This window comes from Gorilla gorilla, chromosome 5 (genome assembly GCF_029281585.2).
Source record: "Gorilla gorilla gorilla isolate KB3781 chromosome 5, NHGRI_mGorGor1-v2.1_pri, whole genome shotgun sequence".
Lineage (NCBI taxonomy): Eukaryota > Metazoa > Chordata > Mammalia > Primates > Hominidae > Gorilla > Gorilla gorilla.
Genome location: NC_073229.2, coordinates 190,835,938 through 190,861,576, shown reverse-complemented (window position 1 = coordinate 190,861,576; position 25,639 = coordinate 190,835,938). Strand labels below are relative to the sequence as shown.

Below are 25,639 nucleotides of genomic sequence, written 5' to 3'. Positions count from 1 at the left end.
CTGTCTGTCTCCTCCAGGTCTTCCCACTGTGGACCACATCATGGTGCGTCCTCTCTCCCTCCTTCCCCAGAACAACAGTAACCCCACCGAGGTCCTCACCATGGTCCTACTCTCATCCTACATATCCTCCGGTGGTCCTTGGGCACCCTTGGCTGCTGCTGTGGGGTGGGCGTTCGCATCTGTATTTCCAGCAAAGCTCCAAACCAAGTCTTTTCCTGAGCCCTGCATGTCCCCAGCACTCAACAGGCCGAGAATGCAGGTGGCCTCTTCTCTCCCTGCCCACGACCCGACTTCTCTCCTGGCTAATTTCTCCAAAAGTCGCCCAGGCAGAGGGCTAGGATGATGCAGCTCCCTTCTTTTTATTCTCAGCAGCTGGGAGGTCCTGAGGTCTCAGTTCTCCCTCCTCCAGGCCAGATCTGTCCCTCTGCAGGGTTGGATAGCAGTATCCTTTTGCCCCATTCTAGCCACGTTGTCCATTCCGGCCATGTTGCTATTGCATCCTCCACATGACCTCTTAAATCTAGAGGCCCTAAACATGTGCTGTGTGAAAGTCCTGTCCGTGGTCTCTTGGCTCCCCAGGCCCTCATGTCCCTGCCCGCAGGCCTCATCAGTGTGGCACTGCAGCTCTGTGCGCCGGCCCACCAGCATCCCTGAGGGTACCCCAGCTGCCACCCTACAGGGCCATCCCTTGGCCTGTATCCTCCTGCCCAAGCACCTGGAGGCTCCCGGGTCGCCTGTAAGGCTTAGCCCCTCCTCTGTGAAAACCTCCCAGGCTGTTTCCAGTTCCCCCAGCATGCACAGGTCCCCCAGCACACAAGAGGTGGGACTGGTCACCCTCTGGTGGCCCCTTGCTGCCATCACCACAGGGCATCTCCCCACTGGGCTCTCACTTCCTGGAGGGCAGAGCCTGCCTCTTCACATTCCAAACACCCAGCACAAAGAAGACTGAGAAGTAGCGATGGGAAAGGAGTGGGCCAGGAGAAGAGGTGGGGGAGGAAGGAATTTGAGGCCAAGCGGCAAGAATTGTGACCTCACCATTCAGCTGTCTGATTTGCAAAAGGGCTAGGAAGACCGAGCCTACCTTTGCTCCCACATCTCCCAAAATCCGCGATCCTATGGCCTATTTTCCAGTTCACCTACATAGAGAAGAAAAACTACTCTGACCAGCAAGCAGAATCCAGATCACTAAGACGTGAACTCACAAATGATAAACAGGAGCGGGTGCAAGACTAAATTCTGCAGGAGAGCCTTCTGAAAAGGTTTGCACACAATGACTACAATCAGAAAGGAAGAAAAGAATCTCTAAACTCCGGGGTCATTACTCTAGAGAGAAAATCATAGCCAGGGGTACAAAATTGTATTCTTTGAAAGTGTTCTGCGCTATCCTGGCTTCTGAACACAGTGCTCCACTTTAACGACTGGGACAGTGGTTTCCATTCATGGCCCCTCTCATTAAATCTCCTTCAGCCCAGGTTGCTTGCTTCCCCCTTTTCCTCCCCAGCGTTTGTCTTCTGTGCCACAGTCCATGCTGCCCCTGTGTCCAGTGAGGACAGTGCTCACATGCTGGCTGGGACGTACGCCAGGCCTTCACCCAGTGGAGGGGGGCAGGCAGGGGTCTCCTTCCTCCAGGCTACCAGGAGCTACCTAACTTTAAGCAATGCTTTTTACTGCAGTGAGCATGTTTCCTCTTCTGTAAGAACATGGGGTTGAATTGCATGCTCCCCAAGGTCTTTTAAGGAATAAAATCCTGATTCCGTTAGTTGAGGCAGAAGAAGGACCTCCTGTGTCCCCTTGGGCAGAAGTGATAAGCAGTCGCTGCCGCACCCTCCACCTTGGTGTTTTGGTCTCAAGGGATTAGGAACTGCGAGGACCACTGGGGAAGGAGGTGCTGAGGTTTAGGGCAGACACTAGTATCCCCCAGCTCTGCCCACAGCACTGCCTGCTGGGTGCCTACTCGATGCCTGTCTAGACTCTAAGGCAAGCGTGTCCAACCCACAGCTTGTGGGCTACATGGGGCCCAGGATAGCTTTTAATGCAGCCCAACCCAAATTTGTAAACTTTCTTAAAAGATTGTGAGATTTTTTGTGATGTTTTGAAGCTCATCAGCTATCACTAGTGTTAGTGTATTTTATGTGTGGCTCAAGACAGTTTTTCCGGTGTGGCCCAGGGAAGTCAAAAGATTGGACACCCCTGCTCTAAGGAATGTCACAGGACCACGGTGATGACAAGCGTCTGGGGTTAGAAGAGGGATGGGCAGAGGAGTGGAACAGCAAGGAGAGATCAGAAAAAAAGAAAAAGAAAAAAAGGGGATCTGAGCATATAATAAAGGTGTCACTGCAATGACACCTGAAGCGGCACAGTGTGGGCGGGCCCCGTGTTGTTGTGGCACACACATCACTGCACAGGTTTCTTAGGCAGCCCCAGGAGGGGGAGCCATCTCATCCGGTTTGTATATGAGGAAACCAGAGCCAAGAGTAGGGCACAGTGACACTGACAGTGAGCTGGGTTGCAGGGCCATACACCATGGTCACCACCTGGGCCCCAGGAGACACTATTACAGACCAAACGGGAAAGCAAAACTGTCCCAACACCAAAGACAAAGGCGGACTTCCGATAGCCCGAATCCTAGGTGTGAGTATTAAAACCAGGAGTTGAGACAGTGAAACTCAGGGACCCAGGAATGAGGAAGGACTTTCTCTTTTTAACTGTGGTAAGACATATATAACATAATATTGATCATTTTAACCATTTGTAAGTGAACAGTTCAGTGACATCAATACATTCACAATGTTGTCCTCACCAATATTATATCCAAAATCTTTGTATCATCCCAGATGGAAACAATGACTTCCCATTCTCCCCCTTCCAGCTCCTGTTCACCACGATCCTGCTTTCTGTCTCTCTGATTCTGGCTACTCTGGGCAACTCTTATAAGTGGGATCCTACAATAGTTGTCCTCTTGTGTCTGGCTTATTTCACTTAGCATAATGTCCTGAGGTTTCATTCATACTGTGTGTTAGAATTTTACTCTTTTTTAGAGCTGAATAATATCCCATTGTGCGTGTGTGTGTGTTTGTGTACGTGTGTGTGTATTTACTACAGCATCACATTTTGTTCACCCATCTGTTGATGGACTCTTGGGTTGCTTCCTCCTTTTCTGTTGTGAATAAGGCTGCCATGAACATGGGTGGATGAACCCGTTCAAATCCATACTTTCAGTTTTTTTGGATGTGTATCCTATGAGCAGAGTTGCTGGGTTGCATGGTAATTCTACTTCTTTGTGAGGAACTACCAAGCTATTTTCCTCAGTGACTGCGCCATTTTACACTGTCATCAGCAACGCATGATGGTTCCAAGTTCTCCACATCCTCCCAGTTTGTAATTTTCTATTTTCTTTTTATTATTGCAGCATTCTTGGTGAAGAATTTCTTAAATAAAACTTTAGCAGTATGTATCACAAGTCCTAAATATGGATAAATTTAAATACCTGGCCCATGATACAATACTGATCATATTTGTCCCAACAGCAATGTTTGAAGAAATTTTCTCCCATCGCTCATGGGGCTGTGTGAGGTCCTGGATACTGCCCTGGGTGTAGTAGCTTGCCCAGGGGAATGCTAAAGCTGTTCTTACTCAAGTGGTGCTCTTTGTTTGTTCATTTGTTTCTGCATCAAAACTAATTACATCTGTATTCCCAGATGGCCACACTTGAGATAGTGTGAGCACTAAGAAGAATATGTAACTGTTGTAACACACTAAATTCAACAGAAGATACATGGTCCATGGTTATCTTCATGGAGAGGGAGAGAAGGAATCTTCCTCTTGATTTCCAGTTCCATCAGAAATGTGAACATGGCTGTTCTGTAGCCCTGAATGATTCAGGCAGGGATCACGTATGTATGCTAACACCATTGGATGAAGGATTGTTAGGGAACCCGCAGGTCACTCTATGCCAGATACCAGCCCACAGGTTCTTGTTACAAAGGGACAGGAAGACCTTTTCCATGGAGAGATGGTGACCTGCCACCTCAACCACACATCACGTTTAGCATCACACAGAGAGGGTGAGCCCAGCAGGCACCCCCTGGTCTGAGGCAGGCTAAAGTACAGGCATCACCTGGTGACCAAAATCATTTAGCCCCAATCTTATCACGCCTCCAGTTTACAAGAAATACAAGAGTTATAGAAAGCAAATGAGGAACCATCAGATGAACCCAGAATGTGGAACATTTTACAGATGAAAACTGACCTGGACTTCCCAAAAAGTCCACGAAAAAATACAGGGCGAGGGAAATAGGTGTGGGACCATTGTCTTCTAGGAGCAAAACAAAGACATTTAACAACCAATATAATTGAACTGGATCCTAGGTCGGGAAAACGACGTGGAGGGGAGGACTGAATATAGATTGGATGTTAGATGTTTCATGGAGTGATTGTTGGCTTTCCTATGTGGGACAGTAGGTGTTAAAGTTATGCTAAGAGACTGTCCTTATTCTTAGGAGACACCTGCACATGCACCTCAGAGTAACATGTCGTGCTGCCTACAATTTTTTGGAGAGCTAGAGATGCATATATATACATATATATATGTATGCATATATATGTATATATATGTATGCATATATATGTATATATATGTATGCATATATATGTATATATATGTATGCATATATATGTATATATATGTATGCATATATATGTATATATATGTATGCATATATATGTATATATATGTGTGTATATATATGTATATATATGTATATATATGTATGTTTGAGAGAGAGAAAGCAAATGTATTAAAACATAAGCAGTTGTTAAATCTAGGATTATTGTACAACTTTTTCAAGTTTTGTATATGTTTGAAATTTTTTAATGAAAAGTTGGCGGGAATTATATCTAGTATTTCATGTTCAGTGTTCCTCAGAACTCTTATTTCCTGCCTCATGAAAGCCTTTATCTTTCTACTTTGCAGTTCGGGACCGAGTGAGATCGAAGATGGAGAGAGACATCTTGGCAGAAGTGAATCACCCCTTCATTGTGAAGCTTCATTATGGTAAGTAGAGTCAAAATGACACTTTAAAGAGGACCCAGGGCAACCTTCTCCAGATCAAAGAAAACTGAAAAAGAAATAACAGATCAGAAAGAAGAAAATCTTTCCTATACCATAGAGTCCTGCCCTGCCTGGGGATGAAGGTGCCTTCTATCCTGATCGCTTAATCTCTTCTGTATTTATTTTCTTTGAAAGAGCAAGAAGCCCTGTTTTCATCTCAAAGATCTAATTTTAGATGGGGTATCCATTATTAAATTATTACCATACCATTGATAATTTAGAAGATCTTAACCTAGATTGGGGTGAATCTATGACTTATTTTTGTGTTGTTTTAGAATAAAATACTCTATGACCCAATAATTTCTTTAAACCAGACATGGTAACACCTCATTTCAAATGAATATCATGTTTAAAGATAGTAGTTCGTTGAACCCTCAAAACTTCTATTCAAGGTAGCTTATTATTTTCATGTTTTGAGGCTCAAGTAATTAACCAAAGGCCACATAGCTGCTTTGCCACACAACTTCTCTTTATTTGCTGTCTGCCTTTTTATCCCAACAGAGAAGCAGTAAGTGAAATCTTCAAATTTAAAAAAGATGTGATGAGATGGTGGCTGCAGATTCATGGCTTATTACATTAAACTTTCCCACCTAATAATCCAGATGAGCAAAGTACAGAAGGGAACAGCAACAAAACTAGTAGTTTGTTCTTGGTTGCAAAGGGCAAGGTGGTGTGTCGGGGAGGTGTTAGTGAGATTTGCGTGAATCTGAGGACAGGATGAAGGAGGCCTGCAGAAGCTGGGCACACCCTGCTGTTCCTTCTCGGCCGTGGGCAGCGCAGTTGCAAACCTCTACCTCCCGGCAGAGGAGGCTGCAGAGGCTGGCTTTCCAAAACTCTGCCCCCTCCGCTGCTGCCAAGTGGCTGGTGTCAAGTCCCATCCCACGTGTCATTTACATTACTTGCTAGGGTGCTTTTCTGAAGAAATTGAGAACTGGGTGTCCTACAAAGAGCTTTAAACAGACCTCCACATCACCTCAGTGGTGACCCAGCACCTCCACCTGCCTGCCAAGCCCAGGATGGAGCATTTAATGCACACTCAGTTTACACAGTCCCGGCAGAGGGCTTTCTAGCTAGAGGCTATGTTTCTAAAACCCCCACATTTATGATGCTTCTAGCATTTACTTTTAGAAAATAAAATGTTTTCTAGTATGCAGGGATATTGGGATCCCTTCCAGCCACACTTCCTTTGTAGATAAAATAAATGCCACGCGGTGCCTCACCAGTGCCACTGCAGCAACCATCGTCACAGCAGCGATGGTGACGGGCTTCTCTAGACCCTCCCGTGCTCATGCGCCCGCTCAACAGAGGCAGGCCCTTGCTGAGTGTGGGCAGGAGCTGTGTAGCCTGCCTGTGGCCTGAAACAGAAAGTCTGCAGTTATAGCTCACAGTGACCAGACCTAGGATGTGAGCCCCATTGCTGATGTACAAATAACTGGGCTGACCTATCACCAGAACTGCCTCAAGAGAGGAAGGCAAGCGGGGGGCTCCCTGGTACCAGAGTGGAGTTCTGTAAGAAGAAGGCACTTCCATAGGACGGAAAGGACATGTCCTCCAAACCCACCAGAGCCATCTTCAGGCTGCTCACTAATGCATTACGACAAAAGCCAGCAACGATACCAGCTTAAATATTCACATCTTTCTCCCCGTGTATCTTTCAATTCCTTTGCGATTAAAAAAGGGAAGGAGGGGAGAAAAAAGAAAGATGAAAGAAATCTCAAGGCCCCCTAACAACAGTGAGAGAGGGGCAGCGCTCACAGTGTCAGACCCCCTCTGCCGGGTGCTACCCCTCTGAGCTGGTCAGCAGCCGGGGTCCTGCCGTTTCTCAAGTGACTCAGCCTCCCGGAGTAAGCAGCACCGTGAGCAGGGAGAAGCCAGAGAGCGATGTTGCCACAGGACATTCGACAAGCTGTCAAAATGCGGGTCTCTGTCCCCCACAGCCTTTCAGACGGAAGGAAAGCTCTACCTGATCCTGGACTTCCTGCGGGGAGGGGACCTCTTCACCCGGCTCTCCAAAGAGGTGAGCAGCCGCCACATCACACAGGAGGGCGGGCAGGAGCTTCTGTCTGGGACTCGAGGGAAGGAGGGGTGGAGAGCACTGAGAGGACGTGAGCACGTGCGAGAGTGCATGTGTGTGTGGGGGGGTGTGCATGTGTGTGTGCAAGAGTGCATGTGGGAGGGGTGTACATGTGTGAGTGTGTGCAAGTGTGCATGATGTGTGGTGTGGGGGATTGTGAGACTGCATGTGCATGTGTGGGGTTTGCATGGGGGCTGTGTGAGTGCATGTGCATGATGTGTGGGGTGTGCATGTGTTTGCGTGTGTGGGGGGTGTGTGCGTGGTGTTTGGGGTTGTGTGTGCATGGTGTGTGGGAATGTGAGTGTGTGTGCATGTGTGGGGTGTCCATGTGTCATGTGATAAGTGTGTGGTATGTGTGTGATGTGTGCTGTGTGTATATGTCAGGCGTGAGATTTGTGGTGCATGTGATGTGTGCTGTGTGTGATGGTGTGTGTACTATGTGTATATGTGGGGGTGTGTTTGGCATGCTGTGTGCATGTGTGGGTTTGGTGTGCATGGTGTGTGCTATGTGTGGGGTGTGTGGTGTGCTTTGTGCATATGTGCATATGCAGGGTGTGTGTATGTGTGGGGTGTGTTTGTGTGTGGGTGTGTGTGTGCTATATGTAGTATGTGTGGTATGTGCTTTGTGTGGTGTGGGGTGTCTGTGTGTTTGACATCCTGTGTGCCTATGTAGGGTGTGTGTATGTATGAGTTGTGTGTGTGTGCTGTACGTGGTATGTGTGGTGTGTGCTATGTGTGATGTGGGGTGGGTGTGTGTGTGTGTGTGTGTTTCGTGTGCTGTGTGCATTGCTGGCTGGTTCTAAGGAAGCTGCACAAGTGGCCCTAGCAATCGTCCCAGGTAGCCCTGGCAGCGCCCCTGCAGTTCTGGGACCATAAGTCATGCTGTTGACCTCCCAGCTAGCGCAGATGGAAGGCGCAGGTCGGTGGGTAGGAGCGGCTGGGAAAGACTCTCACAGGGTCTCACTTTCCATCCTGGGAAGAGGGAGGTACTGCTAAGCCGGCTGCACATTGGGGCTGTTCAGGAGCATCGGGTGTGGTCTTCATACACCACCTTTGTCTCACAGCCGCTACCGCACACCCCAGGGCTTCTCCTTGACCTCCAGTGCCTTAGGTAGGAACCCTCCAGGGTGCAACTTCACTGCACCCTGAGAGCCCCGTGGTCCTGATTGACGCGAAAAGCACCCCGCTTCATGGGATGGCAAAAGGCAGATTCTGCCCATGGCAGTGCCAGTGCCGGGCTTTCCGTTCTGACGATCCTGCTTGTTCATCTCTTATACAAAGGAGTGGCCGAGGTGCTTTCACAGCAACAGTGGCCTTCACACCCCCCACTCCCTTTTCCCCACCTTCCCCCTTTTCAGCAGGAGACCCCGCTGTCTTGCACAAAGCCCCAAATGAACAGTAAACCAAGGCAGAGCTGCTCCTGAATCGGGCGCAAAGGGTCCCAGAGACCACGGCTGCCCTGTCCCTCTGCGTCCAGCAGTCCCTTGGACAGTGGTGCATGTTTCTGTGGGGCTCCTTGCATGGAGGAAAAACAGTGGGCCGGGAGAACCTGATCCAAGCTTTACACAAAGCCCTTTGGGAACTGGCATCTGGCCCCTTCCTTTGCCGCCTGCTGTGTGGCCATTTCCAAAGATGCTGGAGCCTGGTGTCTGCCCATTCCTCGTGTGGTATCATCTGTTGGTTTGTCCACTCCCCTCTCATCCACAGGGAGTCAGTCCATTTGGGGTCCGGTTTTGTCCAGCAGCTGCTATGACACGCCTGTGGTTGGGCTCCCTGACCAAAAAGACAACAGTAATCAGCAAAAAGCCCTGCAACTCCCCACATGGGAATGTGTGTCTCCCCGAGGGCCTTCATTTCAGAGTAGGAGGAAAGTTGTCCAGGGCGGGCACCACAGATTCGTGGAGTTGCTGGGAACCTGCGGAAAGTCTTTTCCTTGGGTCCTCATTCGGCAAGTATGGGGTCCAGCATCTTATGGGGACCGTCGCTGTGCCGGCGAACCTGCAGAACTCACACCGTGAGGTGCTTCCTTTCTATGGAGAAACTTCCTGCTATTGTCCTTGGGGGTTTCACTAAGAGCTGGGGGAGTGGAAAGACAGGTTTGCCTCTGAGCCCTAAATTGTACACACAACCCATGGTGGGCCACATGTGGATATGTCAAGTCAGAGGAAAGAACCAGGCCACTAGCAGAACGTGCTGTCAGTCAGTCCACTGAGCACATTAACCAATCTAGAAAAGAAACATACATCCGGGAAAGGCGCTGGCCAAGCATGGATTGGAGGACGGGGACTCGGGGGGCCGGTGGGTGGCTGGCACCCACCGGTCACTGTCAGGATGCAGAGCCTGCGTGTCCAGCCCTGTGGAAGAACCCCCTGTGTGAAGTGGGTGCCCGGCTGTCGGCCTGACGCCACTCACCGTTCAGGTCCCCTGGCTGCCCTTCTCCTAATTTTGTGTTTGCCGGGCAGCCTTTTGGCTGCGTGCTGACTTTTCACGTCTGCTTACCGGAGAGAATTCAGTAATCATGTGGACTTGTAGTCTCCGTAATGTTGATTTCTCCTGACGAATATAGAAAATGGCTTGTGGTCATGATTTTGCTTCCTCTTAAGGGGGTCTACAATATCTATGTGCTGATTCTAACAAGTCGGGGGTGGGGATGAGTCATCATGGGACGATGGCTTTGGAGTCTGTTGGGCTCCGAGGCCTCATGCATGTTTCGGCTGGCCTGAGTGAGCCCCCAGGACATGGACACTTAGGCCATCCCTGCCTGGTCACCTCCCAGCCCTGAGCTGTCCCAGCTACGTGGGATCCCGGAATGTGGCTGCCCACCCCAACACCTGGAAACCCCTCCCCATCCTGCCCCCTCGGCTTGGGGCACCCATAGCCAACTCTGTACCACCTGTGGGTGATCTTTGGTAGAACGAATCCCACTTTGGGTTGACAGCAGGTTACGTAGGCTACTAGTTTGCATCAACCCAAGGAGTGGAGATAGATAATCCATGGGGAAAGAATGATATTTGAGCCCCATTTTCAGTCACCTCATCAAGCCCTCACAGCGTCTTACTTGTATTAAATTTGTTATGCATTCACATCAGCAGCGCTCATGTTAGAATGTAAACCCAGAAACCTACTCCAGGGCCAAATGATTTGCAGGGGTGAGAAGGACACAGAGAGGAGAGGCTGAATCTCAGCACCCCACTCTCAAGGCGGCATGAGTCACCTGTGCAGGAAGCCCTCGTCTCCATCCACTGATCTTAGAACTGCAGAGGGAACTCACTTTTCCATGAGAAGAGTCAGAAAACCACTCTGGGGGGCCATAGCATTCCGCAGAGCAAACTGACCCCAGTGTGGACTCTCAGTCTCTCTGGCAGAGTTCTTTAAAACACACCAGCCGTAAAACAAGTTAAACGTTTTGTTTCTGTTTCTGTTTTTGTTTTTTTCTTACTAGGTCATGTTCACGGAGGAGGATGTCAAGTTCTACCTGGCTGAGCTGGCCTTGGCTTTAGACCATCTCCACAGCCTGGGGATCATCTACAGAGATCTGAAGCCTGAGAAGTAAGTGAGAAAAAATTAGGGCTGACTTCCCCACGCCCATCGGCTCCGTGTATTTTGCTGGCCCATGTTGGTAGCCACTGCTAGATATTTATTTCCTAAATGAGGACATATGGGAGAGCAGGCTGGGGAGACTCTTGTGCCGGCAGGACCGGCTCAGGCATCAGGTGCCCAGATGCAGGTGTGGCCTTGCTGATTTGCATAGGAAACGCCCAGGCCCATTCTCACCTGACACTCATAACGCCTGAGGGAGGCCAGGCTTAGGTGTATGTCTGTGATGCACGGGAAGCCGGAGCTGGGGAGGTGCATGCCCACGACCCTGACCCACATTCCTGCCCTCTCTCCTGGGTGAGGCTCATCTGGCCACTGGGGACCATCTCAAACATGGCTGCCTCCAGGACAGTTTCTCCTCCTCTCTCATCTCTTCCCTACTGTCCTCCAGATTCAGGAAGCCCTTTCATCTACTTCGGCAAGTCCCAGGAATGTGGTCAATGAACCTCTACTCAGTTACTTGTCAGCCCCACCTCTAGGTCCCCAGTCAGAACAGCTCTCCCAAGAACTTACCTAAAAGACAATGGCCCCAGAATTCTCAGACCCAGAGTCCACTGAGATTTGTATATCCTTGGCAGTGGTGACCTGTGAGGCTATTATTTCTAGGATATTTTGCTGATCTATTCTAGATTTTTGAACAGTAAAGTCCCTCCAAAATAATAGTGTTCCCATTTTCATTTTGTTGTTGTTTTTACATTTTCTTTGTAGACCTGACACATAACTAGGAGTGATCCACTTAGAAAAGAAGAGATTTGGAGAATGGTATTTTAGGTTGAGTTGACCTCAGCAGTATCCCTGAGGTGAAGTAGATGATTATCTCACTCACTCTTCCCTGCCCTGAGGGGCCGATTAATGCCACCCACCCAGACCAGGGCCCATAGCCGCCCCTAGATGAGGCATCACCTGTGGCCTGGTGGGACCGACCGGCCTTGGGTACCACCAGACAGCCCCGTGCCTGTGAGCTAAGACCAAGGGGGCCCTGGGGTCTGCAAACGCATCCCAGTTGCTACTCCACATTCCTGCCCTGTCACCTGCATGGAACTGAGAAAAGACAAGCCCTGCTCCGAAGCTGGTGTTGTTAGATGCAGCTGTCATTTATGGGAAACAGCTGGGTTTACCCAGAAACCAGGTCACATCCCATATCCACTGCAGGATGCAAAATGTATTTGCCCATGTGCTTGATGATCTGACTTCACCACCAGTCCGTGGAACGCCACAGGCACACATGTGAGTTGAATACATGTGTAAATACAGCTGGAGCATCCCTCATCCGAATCGGAAATGCTCCAAAATCCAAAACTTTTTGAGCCCCAATGTGACACCCCCCAGTGGAAAATTCCACACGTAAGCACTTAACACAAACGTGGTTTCATACACAAAATTATTTAAAATATTCTATAAATTAGCTCCAGGTGATGTGTAGAAGGTATATATGAAACATAAATGAATTTTGTGTTCAGACTTGTGGCCCATCTCCAAGATATCTCATTATATATAAGTAAATATTCCCAAATCCCCAAATCCTAAACACTTCTGGTTTCAGGCATTTCAGATAAGGGATGCTCAACGTAGAATCAAAAAAGACTTTATCCAGAGTAATCCCATGAAGAGAGCAGCCTCTGCAGCTGCTGTCTCCCCACAAGAGTAGCAGCACAAGGCCAGATTTCCATTTCAAAGTGGGTCTGACCTAGAACCCCGTGGTGCTCTGAGCCCTGGGAGTCCCCTTTCGCCCCTCCCTAATTGGGAGGTGATTGCAGAGCCTGGCCTGTCACCTTGGGTCGTTGCCAAGGTCATCCCAGAAGTTAACCTCGTGTTACTTACCCTCCAAGTCGGAGTGCCGTGTTGTGAGTCCGTGTGGACGTTGCCACTCCTCCTCCTTCTGTGGCCCTGGCTGTTGACGCCTGTGTGTTAGACGCACACCGCGTGCATCCACTCAGGCCGGGAGTGCCGGTTCTCATTGCTCCTGAAGGTCAGCGTGATCCTTACAGCTAAAAATAGCCTTATTTAATTGCAAGCTTGAAGGAAAAGGTTGTGTTGTTCTACTAGAATTATTAGAGAATTAATCTTGAAAGGTGCTTAATTCTGGGCAAAGATTGAATATGCCCAAAAGGCAAAGATGAAAACATTTGCCTTGTTCATTACAAATTGTCATCTTAGTTATATGCTGTAACTTTTCCTTCCCATTTCCAGAAAATAGTAGGTATTTTTTTTAACTACGTGGCAGATTTTTTTTAATTGTAGAAAAATACACATGACTTTTACAGTTTTCACCACGTTTAAGTGTCCAGTTCAGTGGCATTAAGCACGTTTCCATTGCTGGGCCCCCATCCCCACCGTCCATCTCCAGAACTGTTTCATCTTGCAGAACTAAAGCTCTGTCCCCCTGCACAGTAGCTCCCCAGCCCCCGGCACCCGCCATCTACTTTCCATCTCTATGACTCTGGCCCCTCTAGGGACCATACATTTTATATTTGTAAAATCATATAATACCTGTCGTTTGGGGACGGGCTTATTTAATCGAGCATAATGTCCTCCGGGCTCCTCTGTGCTGTAGCAAGTCAGGCTTTCCTTCCTTTCACAGGTTTCTATAAAGGTATCACAGATTAATCCTCCAAGCCTTGCCTTTGTTTCTTTCCAGCCCACTTCCTGGTCTCTTTAGGGCTAGGCTGGTACCTCCCAGCATCTGGAAGAACAGGATTTAATTACAGCCAAATAAATAAATGGGGGAAGTTTAGGGCCACAAGTGTGTCAAGGTATCACAGCCCAGACTCCAGCCTGATGTTCAGGGAAGAAGGGATTTATGCCTGCACCCAGCCCTTTACGGACCCTGCCTCCATTCTCTGTGCAGGGTTCACCCCACGGCAGGATACCTGGGAGGAGCAAAGGCAACTGTCACGTCTGGCATATGGCGTGACAAGGGCTTGGCGGAGAACAAGACAGGGACCCAGTGGCCCACAGGGGTGCTGAGCCAGGAGCAGGTCTCATCACAAGATGTACCTGCTGAAGCCCGAAGCTCCTCGATGCCTTGGCCCCCGCTTGTGCAGGCCTCACCTGGGTGGGTCTCGAGAGCCAGGGCAGGGCTCAGGGGAGGATACATGGGAGAAGAAGGGGGTCTTTGGACATCAAGGGCATCCTGAGTGCAGAAACATTCCATCTGCGAGGCTCTGGGTCTCCACAGGCCACAGCAGTCCCAGGACGCTCTCCACCTATGCTTTGCGCACAGCAGTCTGGAGGGCTCCTAGACCTTCCCTGGGGACCCACGAATATCTAAAGCCGGCAGTCCTCCAGCTGCACGAACACACATCCCTTTTTCCAGGAGGTGTGGCACCAAATGCTTTCTCGAGCTGGGAGCTGTGGAGAAGCGAGGCAGATGGGAAAGCCCACCGCACAAGCCGTGGGGATCTCCTGGGCCAGCTCCATCAGGGCTCCCTGAAAACGTCCGCCCCCAGCTGCCCCGCAGCTCTCCTCTGAGCTCTGCGTGCCCGTCGGCAGGCTGGGTCTCTTTCTAAAGCATCTGTTTTCTCTCCCTTTCTTTTAGCATCCTCCTGGATGAAGAGGGACATATTAAGATCACAGGTTTGTAAAAGACGGCAGGCCCCCTCCATGGCTTCATCTCAGCCCTGGTAACTTTGGGGACCACCTCAAAGCCCAAGCCCTCTTATTTAGACCACCCTTCCCTTTGCCAGATCCTGACTCTGACTTGGCAGAATTTTCTATAGCTACAGACTGGTTATGGCATTGTATGTCTTCATAACGTCCAGACCCACGCAGCTTCCCGGTGGCCCCTTCTTTTCCCTCTCCCCTGCCATGCTCTGTTTGCTGGGCTCCTTCAGCGTCACTGGGTGTTTAGTTCAGGAGTCCCAGTGCCCAGTGCTGACCTTAGTGCAGACATCTGGAGTCTTGCTGGAGTGTAGCCTGCAATGTGGGCCTTGCAGATGCCCAGTGCCAACCTGAGGGCAGACATCTGGAGTCTCGCTGGAGTGCGGCCTGCACTGCTGTCCTCACTGATGCTGTCCCTGCCTCCTTCTCACTCCCTGGACCGTGGTGGTGGCAACCTGACTTCCCTCTCTGTTTCCATCTAAGCCCTGGCAGCCACCAGCAAATTCAGTCAAACTGGCAACAGCTCCTCTAGTCTCAGGACACCCCATTTGTATTAGTTCCCTATAGCATCTGCAACAAAATGCCAGGAACATCGGGGCTTTAAACCACACAAACTTATCACCTGACAGGTCAGGAGGCCTCAAGTCTGAAATAATCTCCCAGGAATGAAATCAAGGTGTCAGCAGGGCTGCCTGCCTTTTGGGGGCCTCTAGAGGAGACTCCCTTGCTTAGCTTCTTCCAGCTAGTAGAAGCTGCCCGCAGTCCTTGGCTGGGCTGCGTCCCCCATGGTGGAAGCCAGCAGGCAGCATCTTCCAAGCTCTCTGACTGCATCTTGCCTCCCTTCCTAACCTAAAGACCCTTGCAATGGTGTTGGGCACACCCAGAAATCCAGGGTCATCCCCTATCTCCAGATCCTCAATGGCATCTGCAAAGTCCCTGTATTAGTCTGTTCTGAAAGTCCCTGTATTAGTCTGTTCTGAAAGTCCCTGTATTAGTCTGTTCTCAAAGTCCCCATATTAGTCTATTTTCACACTGCTAATAAAGACATACCCAAGGCTGGGTAATTTATAAAGGAAAGAGGTTTAATGGACTCACAGTTCCACCTGGCTGGGGAGGCCTCACAATCATGGCAGAAGGGGAAGGAGGAGAAAAAGCACGTCTTATATGGCAGCAGGCAAAGAGAGCATGTGCAGGAGAACTGCCCTGTATAAAACCATCAGATCTCATGAGACTTATTCACCATCACGAGAATAGCACCGGAAAAACCCACCCCCGTGATTCAGTTACCTCCCACTCTGTCCCTCCCACGACACGTGGGGATTCTTACAATTCAAGGTGAGATTTGGATGGGGACTCAGCTAAACCATATCAGTCCCTTCTGCCACATAAGGTGGCCCATTCCCAGGCTCAGGGGCAAGGACATGGCCTCCCTGGGCACTGCTGCTCTACCCACTGGCTGGGCCTGCCTTGGCTCTATTTAGCCACGCTCTGTCATCCCCAAGACTTGCGGGCCCTGAGCCAATGCACTCTTGTACTTTCCAGCCCCGGGGCCACTTCCTTCAGAAGCGCCTCCTTGCTCTGTGGCACCTGGAGATCCCTGTTCTTTCATCATAGCTCGGCCTCCGCTCCCCAGGCCTCCTCCGCCTGTCTGTGCTCTCCACACCCTCGTGTTGTCGGGGCAGGGCAGGTTCGCCACACTCTGCCTTCCCCTTGGCTTCCCGGCAGCCAGAGCCCCTTTCCCAGTAGCTGTCAGCCACACACCTGCCCTCCACCCCAGGTCCCTCTGCCCTGCAACACCCCACCTCCAGGTGCCTGTGGAAAAGGGTCTGGGGGAGTTCCCATCACTGACTGACAATCTGCTGTCTGGGTGGTGTTCCAAGGCGCTCCTGGGTGTGTACACTCATAAGGAACTCCTCATGCTTTGAGGATTTCGGCTTCAGGCACTGGCGGGCTTCGGGCACTGACGGGCTTCGGGAAGCACTCACGTGGTCCCGCTTTTGCTGAGCAGGGCTCTGCTGCGCCCGCCTGGAGAGGGGGCAGAGCCCACAGAAGGACGCTGATGCCCGCCTGTGTGGGGACCCCCGAACACACCCAGAGACTGAGGCAGTGTGTGTGCTGTGTTTGCATGTAGATTTCGGCCTGAGTAAGGAGGCCATTGACCACGACAAGAGAGCGTACTCCTTCTGCGGGACGATCGAGTACATGGCGCCCGAGGTGGTGAACCGGCGAGGACACACGCAGAGTGCCGACTGGTGGTCCTTCGGCGTGCTCATGGTGAGCCTGCCCCGACCCTCTTCTGTGCCATGGCGGCTGTTCCCCACGTGGACCCCTGTCCCCAGGTTGGTTCAGAGGTCCCGAAATGCGGAAGAAGGCAGTGCCTGAGGGCTTGGGACGCTTGGCAAGTGTCCAGGCCAAGCATTTCCTGGCAGCCTCCCCCCCATCCCACATCCCCACCATCAGAAAGTGGAGCTGGGATACAAACGAGAACGCAGAAACGCAGACGTGGGAGGAGTGGAACCCTCTTTATGCTTTGTGCTCTTCGGGCTTTAGCATGATGATTACAAGAGATGCCATGATTTTCGAATTAAAGTATTTTTCTTATTTAAACACAGAATCCTTGCGCTTAGTTACAAACTGAGATGTACACGGAGTTAGGCATTTTTGCATCAGCGTCTGGAAAGGTGAATTGTCTCTGTCGCGTTTTCGCAGGCAGAGTGCTTAACAGAACCCAGTTTGGACTGGGTCTTCTCCGCCGTAGGAACTGTGTGGGCTCCTTTCCCAATCTTCCCAGGAGCCTCCCTCCCTCCCCCAGTCCCACTCTCCCAGCTGGGCAGGGGGCTCGTGACCTCAGGGTGGAGCAGGCGTGCAGTGAGTGCTCTGGAATCTGACATGGATGACAATGGGGTCGTGGCATTTCAGGGGTATCCCACCCTCCGGCCTGTGCATCACACACAGGAGGAAACTGAGGCCATGAGCACTTTAGGAGATGGGATGAAGGTTGCTCCGCTGGCGTGTGGCGGAACTGTGTGCCTGCCAAACCCAGTTCCCTTCAGACTTCAGACCGCCTCTCCTCCCAGCACACCCCACTCCTCGTCCCCTTGCTAGGGAACCCCAGGGCTGAGTCCTGCGGTGTCGCCTGGGGAACCCCCGGCTGGTGCCCAGGGCCTCGCTGGTCCTTTGCCACTTGGGTCACTGCAGCACTCTCCAGGCTCCGGCCTCGGCCCCAGGAGCTCACAGACCCTGGCTGTGTCCCACGTGCCCGCACGGGCTGCTCACCTCTCCCCGAGGGGCAGACTCACATTAGACCAGCTCCGGAGATGGGTGTCCACAGCCTAACCCAGAAAGCCAGTTCGCAGTCAGAGATGCCCACATCACGTTTGTGGCTGCTCCTGCCTGTGGAAGCCCCTTCCGTCCCTGGTCATTCCTGCCTGTAAAGTGAGTCACAACACAGACAGTCGTGCAGTTCAACACATGAGCACAGGCATGACACTTCAGAGAATGCCTACAGCAAAGCAAGGGGCCCACGAGCTCAGCCAAGAGGATGATGCTGCTGATTTATTTTTTACTATTATTCAGACCTTCAGTGGCACTGGCTAAGGAGCAGGTCCTCTCCATGTGGAGACCACAGAGCTAAGTCCCCCACGGTCACCTCTGAGACCACCTCTGCTTTCCTTCCACTGAAAGAGGTTTTCTTTAGATACGTCGGTGAGGCAGGTTCGCTTTGCTGTCTTGGAGGTGATTTCTGCCTCGATAGGTCCACTCCCTTCCACATGTGTGGCTTTCCTGTGTGACCCTGGCTGGTGAGTGGTGGGTGAGGGCAGCGGGGATAGCCTTGTGGAGACCTCCCACGCTGGCGCAGGTTTTGCCGGTGCAGGGAAGTCTGACGTTGCCTTTGCCGACGCTGGGCTACGGGTCCAAGCTTATAGTCTGTGGCTTCAGGAGAGATTCCAGTTCTGAAACCCCCTCCTGAGAACCCCAAATTCCCCCAGAGAGCAGGGCTGGCCACGCTGCACATCCAGGCTCCCTGAAAGGGCTCCTGGCATCCTTCTGTCTCTGGGTCCTGTCCTGTAACTCTGGGCTCACAAGTGGCCCATACAGCAGTACTGCGGGCCAGCCTTTGTGTAATGAACAAGGTCATAAAATGTTGCCACCCGGCTCTCAGGTGAACCGATAAAAAGAACGAGAGGCCAGGCTGGAGTGGAGAGGAGTAACTTAGCGGAGAAAAGCGCAGCCAAAACACCACATATAAGTCAAAACCAACTGGACTTAGTTTTGTGAGGTTTCTGGGGGGACAGGGGGAGGGCAGATTTGATATTCTTCTCTTTCTTCTATTAAGGCAACAGATCATAAAACCTATCTCATAATATAAAATATATATTTAATTTTTTTTTCTTTTTTTATTGTTTTATTTTTGTTTTTTTCTGTTTGTTTTTTTGAGATGGAGTCTCGTTCTGTCACCTAGGCTGGAGTGCAGTGGTGCAATCTCAGCTCACTGCAACCTCCGCCTCCTGGGTTCAAGCAATTCTCCTGCCTCAGCCTCCCAAGTAGCTGGGACTACAGGCACCCGCCACACCCAGCTAATTTTTTTTGTATTTTAGTAGAGACAGGGTTTCATCGTGTTGCCCAGGTTGGTCTTGAACCCCCAAGCTCAGGCAGTCTGCCAGCCTCGGCCTCCAGTAGTGCTAGGGTTGCAGGCGTGAGCCACCACGCCCAGTTCTTCTGGTCTTGATCACTGCAAACTGAAAAGACGAATGGAGAAGCTGAAAGAAAAAACAATAGGAGAACAGAAGAGACAGAAGAGGAATGATCCAAAGATGGAGACACGACGAGGGGCCAGAAGAAGAGGAAGTGAGACCATGTCGGGCTCGCCTTGCTCCAGCAAACTCCCCCCAGTCCCCTTCCACCATCAGCCCTAAGACAGAAGCACCACTCCCAGTGGCCTTTGCTGACCTTGGCAGGGTTGGTGGCTCTGGCTGGTGGCTCTGGCTTCGGTGTCTTCTCAGCACTCCTGGCTTGCCACTGCTCTAACGTCTGCCATCTTTTATCGTCGTTGTCTGTCTCTGTGAGTGTCTCCTGGCACGTGGAGTTTCTTAAACACCAGTCACCTTACCCAAGATGCCCCAGCACAGACAGAAGTGCCTGCACCCGGCCAGGCCTCCAAGGGACCCATAAGGGAGTGAAGACAACAGGGTGGAAGCAGAGAGGCACTCACACCCAGACCCAGTGCCCAGCAGCCTTCACCCATCCTGGAGTCCCCACCCTCCCTGTCCCTAGAGTGTGAAGAAGATGATATTGAGAGCTTCTGAAGGAGGCCTGGCCCAGCGCTGCCCGGCACGTCAACACAGCAGGCACTCTGCTCCCACGTGCCTCCCTGGGCACAGGACATTTCTTACTGAATTGTCCACTTGTTTGCTGGGATCGTCCCACATTCAATGTCTCGTGACAGCTGGGGAAGGGGTCCGGCTCCAGAACTGCTGTGTCACTCTCGAGCCCGAGGCAGGGCTGGCTGTTGCCGTGGTGACCACAAGCTAAGGCTGCCTGGCCGTCTTCACATTTGATCTCAACCCAACAATCTCCAAGCCGGGCAGGAAAGGCGGTATTCTTTCTGTGCACAAAAATGAAAACTAAAGCTGAAAGAGCCTAAGTGTCGGGCTCAAGATCACATACTAGTCCCAGAAACACATTCTCATTTAGTCCCACCCGCCCACGTGGTGACTGGCTGCACACAGGCAAAGGTCTTGACTGTGGAGGCCCCACGCTTCCCACACGTCCGTGGGTGGCATCAGAAGTGACTTCTGAATTCTCATGTGCAGCTAAGAGATGGGCCTCGGGTGACCTTTGAAGTCGTATCTTACCCAAGCCTTGTAAGCGGATCGGTGCAGAGCCGTTGTGCACGTGAGGGGCCTCGTTTTAAAAGAAGGCTGAGACCCTGAAGGCCGCATGCTGAGGGAGTGGTCCTCATGTGTGGGCGGCCGTCCGTCCCCTGGAGGTGGATGTGTGCTGGGATCTCTTCCTGAGGAGCAGCATCCACAAGTGCCCTCCCCAGACCTGGAAGGAAGGATGCCTGTGCCAGGGGCGGGAAGTCAGTGTCCCTGAATAAAATTCCGTGTCTGAAATTAGGAGCTGGTACCTGGAGAAGGACGTGCAAACCTGGTGGCCGGCTGCGTGGTGACATTTGTAGAATTTCCAGCACTCCTCTACGCCAGGCTGGAGCCAGTTTCTAGAAGGATATTTGGGCTGTTTTATAAACATCTAAAGCATCTCTTGAGCACTCTGGTTTCGTGAGACCACTTTATCCTTCTCCCGTTTCTTAACCACGGGCACGGAATGTTCTGGACATCCCGCCTCAGGTGCCGTGTGATGTGTCCTTATGCCACCATAGCAAACACGGATGGTTCTGAGCTCAGGCTCTGCTGCTTGCCGCTGGACCATTCATCTGTAGACAGTTGTGAGGAACGGCACCTTCCAAGGCTGTTTTGAGACTGAGATTCTTGGCACTCGGAGTGGGGTGCAGCACACGGAGCGAGAGCAGCTCGGATTAGAGGGCATGTGTCTGTGCACGCAGGGACCTCCACACATGGGCATGGATCAACGCAGCTCTCCGAGACCCAGCCCCTCCATACCCTGCAAAGCCAGGCCCTCTACCACTTCAAGCCATCCATCTCAGGGCAGCGCTTGTCCTCGCCTGTTTTCAGATTAAAATGTTAGCTTGCTTTTGGTGCCCTTTTAAGAATGGTGATCGGCCAAGTAAACTTGAAATCAAGGCTCCTGTCACCAAGGGTCTCCCCAGAGTCTCCTCCTTCCCCTGCCCCCAGTACCACTGGCCTCCATGAGGCGCATCCTGCCTGTGCCGGGGCCGCCACTCTTTCCAGGTTCCTTAGCTGTCCCTTTAGACAGGGCTTCTCAGCCAGCACTGTTGAGGTCGGGACTGGACACTTCCTTGTTGTGGGCGCCCTGTGTGTCATAGGATGTTTAGCAGCATCCGTGCCTCCCTCAGTGGATGCCTGTAGCACCAGGGCTCCCGGGCATGACAGCCGGAAATGTCCCCTGGCAGGCAACGTTGACCCCAGTTGAGAAGCACTGCGTTATGTCTGTCCAATTACCTTCCCAGAAGCATCGGGCCTGCACCCGGTGGAGCTTTGGCTGCATCTCCTTGAGCCCCACTGTGCCTGTCTGCAGCCTGGTCTCCGTGCCGATTGGGAAAGAATCCTTTGGAGTGCCCCCCCTCCCCCGGTGCGTGTACTTGACTGTGGGACCCGAAGATGAACCTCGGCTTTTCTCAGTTCACCCTGGAAGCCTTGGCAAGTCTCAGTGCTGCTCAGCAACACAGCAAAAGTCTTTACTGTAAATAACGTCCCAAGAAACTCATCAGCAAAACCTGAGTCAGTAATGCTTCAGCACTGGAAAGTTCCCGGGCAGCTCCATTCAGACGATCACACTGAAATGATCTCCCTTCTCCACAGAAAAGGGTGGATAAGGGGATGGGAAAGGCAGCAGAACCCCATGGCTGGTGGAGGCTGCGAAGTCCACACCTCCGCCTCAGCATCACCCCACCGTCAGCAGCACCTTCATCACCAAGAAGCAGTTATTGAATATTCATGGGTGCTTTGCTGGGTGTTCTCTGGCTGAGTAGATGGTTGGGGGCCTCCTACCATATGGATGGAGGAAGAAGGGGAGGAAGAGAGGGAACCACAAAGCAGTGGACCCTGATCACAAGGGAATCATCTTCAAAAGCTAAAAAGAAATCACCAGACCAGGCGCAATGGCTCACGCCTGTAATCCAAGCATTGTGGGAGGCCAAGGCGGGCGGATCACTTGAGGTCAGGAGTTCAAGACCAGCCTGGCCAACATGGCGAAACCCTGTCTCTACTAAAAAAATATATATATATAAAAATTAGCCAGGCATGGTGGCTCACGCCTGTAGTCCCAGCTACTCGGGAGGTGGAGACAGGAGAATCGCTTGAACCCAGGAGGCGGAGGTTGCAGTGAGCCGAGACTGTGCCATTGCACTCCAGCCTGGGCAACAGCGAGACTCCATCTCAAAAAAAAAAAAAGAAAAAGAAATCACCAAACAAATGTATGCAAGATACCAGTCCATCAGCAAAAAATAAATGATATCCGGGCATCTGGACAGGCACCATTTGTGTAACAAGGATTAAACGGTGTGTATGGGATGACAGCTTTCTCATTTCACGTAGCCAGAAGGGTTGTCCTTGGAAATGGGATTTCATAGTGCTATTAATAGACTCAAGAAAGAAAGAAGAAAGAGCAGAATAGGAAAGGAGTTCCCTTTGCTAATACCATTACATTCTGAGAGATATTTCAATGTGTATGATCAGCTTATAAACTTTCATCCTGTTTTACCAGACGAACAGCTCATCTGCCAGTCAGAGCATTCTGGCCTTTCCCGTTTAATTACACTTGTCTCTTTTTCAGTTCTCATCTGGACCCCCTTCCGCTTGCTTTTTATTACTTTTGTATTGATTGATTGCCTGCAGCCTGTCTGCTCTGAGCTCCCTCACTCACTCTGTGCACAGGATGGACAGCACATTTTAATGTGACAGAACAGGCTTCAAATGTCAGAACTGGTGGAACAGTTTCCATTTCTTTTATAATGTTGTTTTCAGAAAGCAGACTGGTAATATTAATAAAGCCTTAAATGCATTCATTTCTTTAAGATTATAATTTCACTCCTAGCAGCCTATCATAAGAATAAATCTTAGGAAATCATCTGTGCACATTTCAGTAGTACTTATAATAGCAGAAAATTGGAAATGTCCTAAGTGTACAGCAATAAATACACTCACTATTACATTTTGTCATATCCATGTTTGTTAAGTGATATTACAAACATTTCATCATAACCATTGAAAGTTTTATATTATTCTGTGAAAAGTTAGTATACAAAACCTTATCTGTGTTTTTAAAACAAAATAAAAAACAGCTTGAAAAAAGTACTAGGAGGAACTAACAAATGTTAAGTTTGGATATCTTTGGGTAATGGAATTCTGCGTGATTTTTTTGGTCTTTCTACTTTGTGTATCTCCTGAGATTTTCAAACTGCAAAGGATGAATGCTGGAGGATGAATTCTAAAAGGGCAGAGACACACGCAGTAAAAAATAAAGATGAGAGAGAATTCAATAAGACCATGGAAACACCTGCTTCCCCGTAATTTAAACTGACGTGAAAGACACCGAGTAGGATTGATCCTTGGGCACATTCCACTTAGATTCAGGGTCTTATTTTATGAAAAGATTGGTTCCTGCTGTAGCCCTAGTTTCTTTTGTGAGAAGCGGTCAGCTGTGCACCTTGCTCTGATGAGACCATTCCGGGCCACTGCTTCCAGAGTGTGTGTAATCACCACTGCATGTGCCCGGGGGAGTTGGTGCAAGAAAGAAACCCATGCTTAGAAAAGGCTGTGCTCCGTCCCCTCCTTTTCTCAAGTTCCGTCCTGGCAGGTGTCCAGTAATAACAAAATAAGGATGTAGGGTGCGGCAGCTGTATCTGAGAGGTTGCTGTGCCATATTGTCCTCGTCAGAGGCTAATGGCTGTGGTCAGGTCTATCTCATGCTGGAAGCACTCTAGCCCCCACCATCCAGGCATGCATGGGTGTTCAACACGAGCTAGCTGCTCTCCTCCTCCTCCTCCTAGCTCATCCCTTCCACAACACCCGCCAGGTCAGGACAGGTTCCTAAACCGCGTGTAAGATGTGTTCGTCCAAACTGCCTGACCACAGGACCCTGCTCTGCCTCTTTTCTCTGTCGTACTCGGGGCCTGCTGGCCTGCCACAGAGTGTGATTATCTACGACATCTGTCATTTACCCGTCTCACCCACCAAATGGCAAGCTCTGCGAGGCAGTTTTGGTCACTGTTGTACCCCAAGCACGTAGGCCAGTGGCTACAATTGACTGCTGGAGATTTTGCGTGAGGAAATGGACACGGTAGCAGGCTGCCCTGCTGGGGTGCTCCGTCGTGAAGCCAGGTCCATCTGGATGAATGAACTCACTGTGCTCTGTGTTGCTCTGCAGTTCGAGATGCTCACGGGGTCCCTGCCGTTCCAGGGGAAGGACAGGAAGGAGACCATGGCTCTCATCCTCAAGTGAGTAGTGTGGGAGCCACCCCAGAGACCTGCGAGCACCTTCTGATATCAAGAGCTGCTGCCTCTGAACCTGGAACTGGGAAGTTTTAATTACATTGCTAGGCTTACAGTGCCAAAGTATTGTAAGCTGTTTTCTAAAAGTCACTGGTTTTACACAAAATGGTAGCGCTCTTCCACCAGTAGCAGTGGTAATAGGGTGCTGGGCATTCTAATGACAGTGGGTCAAGGGAGCAGTTGCTGGTTTGTCTCATCCTGCTGAGTGGTTCTGATGAACTCTTCTACCATAGATAGTTTTCCATCAGTAAGTCACTTAGAATGTGTAGTAGTTGGTTTTCAAGCGTGATGATTGGTGACCTCCCAGAAGTAAAGGATAGACGGAAAAAGACACAAGGCCTCCAGGGCCTTGTCCGGAGAGATCACAGGAGCGGGGTCTCCTTTCCCTCCCCACCTGCTGACCCCATTCATATAGCACTCCTGGTTGACCTTGGCAGGACTCGGTATCGTTTTACCATGTGACTGGATACAAACCATTTTCTGCTTAATTCTCATGAAAAATCATTTACTAAGCCAAGGTTTTGCTCTTGGACTGTATGAAGAAGCCTGATCCCCATACCACCTTGCCATAGCATCCTAAATGTGAGCAGACACCACTGACCATCACTGTCCCAGAACAGACAGCAGGAGGGCAGGAAACAGAGAGGCTGGGAGCCCCTAATCAGTTCCTTCTTAAGTGAGGCCACTCGGTGGAGGAGTCATAAAGCCGTTTGTCCTCATGAGCCGCTCTTGCCAACTCTGCTTGCAAATGGACACATAACTTTTATAAAATTGAGAATCACCTAAAACACCACCAGCTCAGCTTTTGTAAGCTCGGTCCTTATGTAGATGGAAGGAGAGAGGGGAGTGAAGGAAGCCCCATTGTGAGGACCCTTTTGTAAAGCTAAGGAGTGTCTTTTTATTTAATCAGCCTTTTCCTCCAACAAGGGACCTTGAATTGCAGCAGACACTGAGAGCTGCAAGTCAGGCCCTTTGCAGCGATTCTCGTTGTTTGAATTTTAAGGGAGGACATGCTCCTTACTTTTTCTAAAGCTGGAATAATCCCTGACAGCAAGTCACGGGTGTGGCCTCAGGGCATTCCACTTGGGAGGGATGGAGAATTTC

General features: G+C 50.6%; 1 protein-coding gene across 6 annotated transcripts in view; it reads left to right on the top strand.

Moving 5' to 3' along the window:
• The window catches only part of RPS6KA2 (ribosomal protein S6 kinase A2), a 451,529-nt gene that overhangs the window by 345,288 nt on the left and 80,602 nt on the right, over positions 1-25,639 (top strand). For all 6 annotated transcript variants that reach the window (XM_055391343.2, XM_055391339.2, XM_004044945.5 and 3 more), the window contains 6 exons: positions 4,973-5,053; positions 7,048-7,127; positions 10,627-10,733; positions 14,320-14,357; positions 16,513-16,655; positions 24,411-24,481. In XM_055391343.2, the coding sequence (XP_055247318.1) occupies positions 4,973-5,053; positions 7,048-7,127; positions 10,627-10,733; positions 14,320-14,357; positions 16,513-16,655; positions 24,411-24,481 (520 nt within the window). The remainder of the gene's footprint in view (positions 1-4,972; positions 5,054-7,047; positions 7,128-10,626; positions 10,734-14,319; positions 14,358-16,512; positions 16,656-24,410; positions 24,482-25,639) is intronic.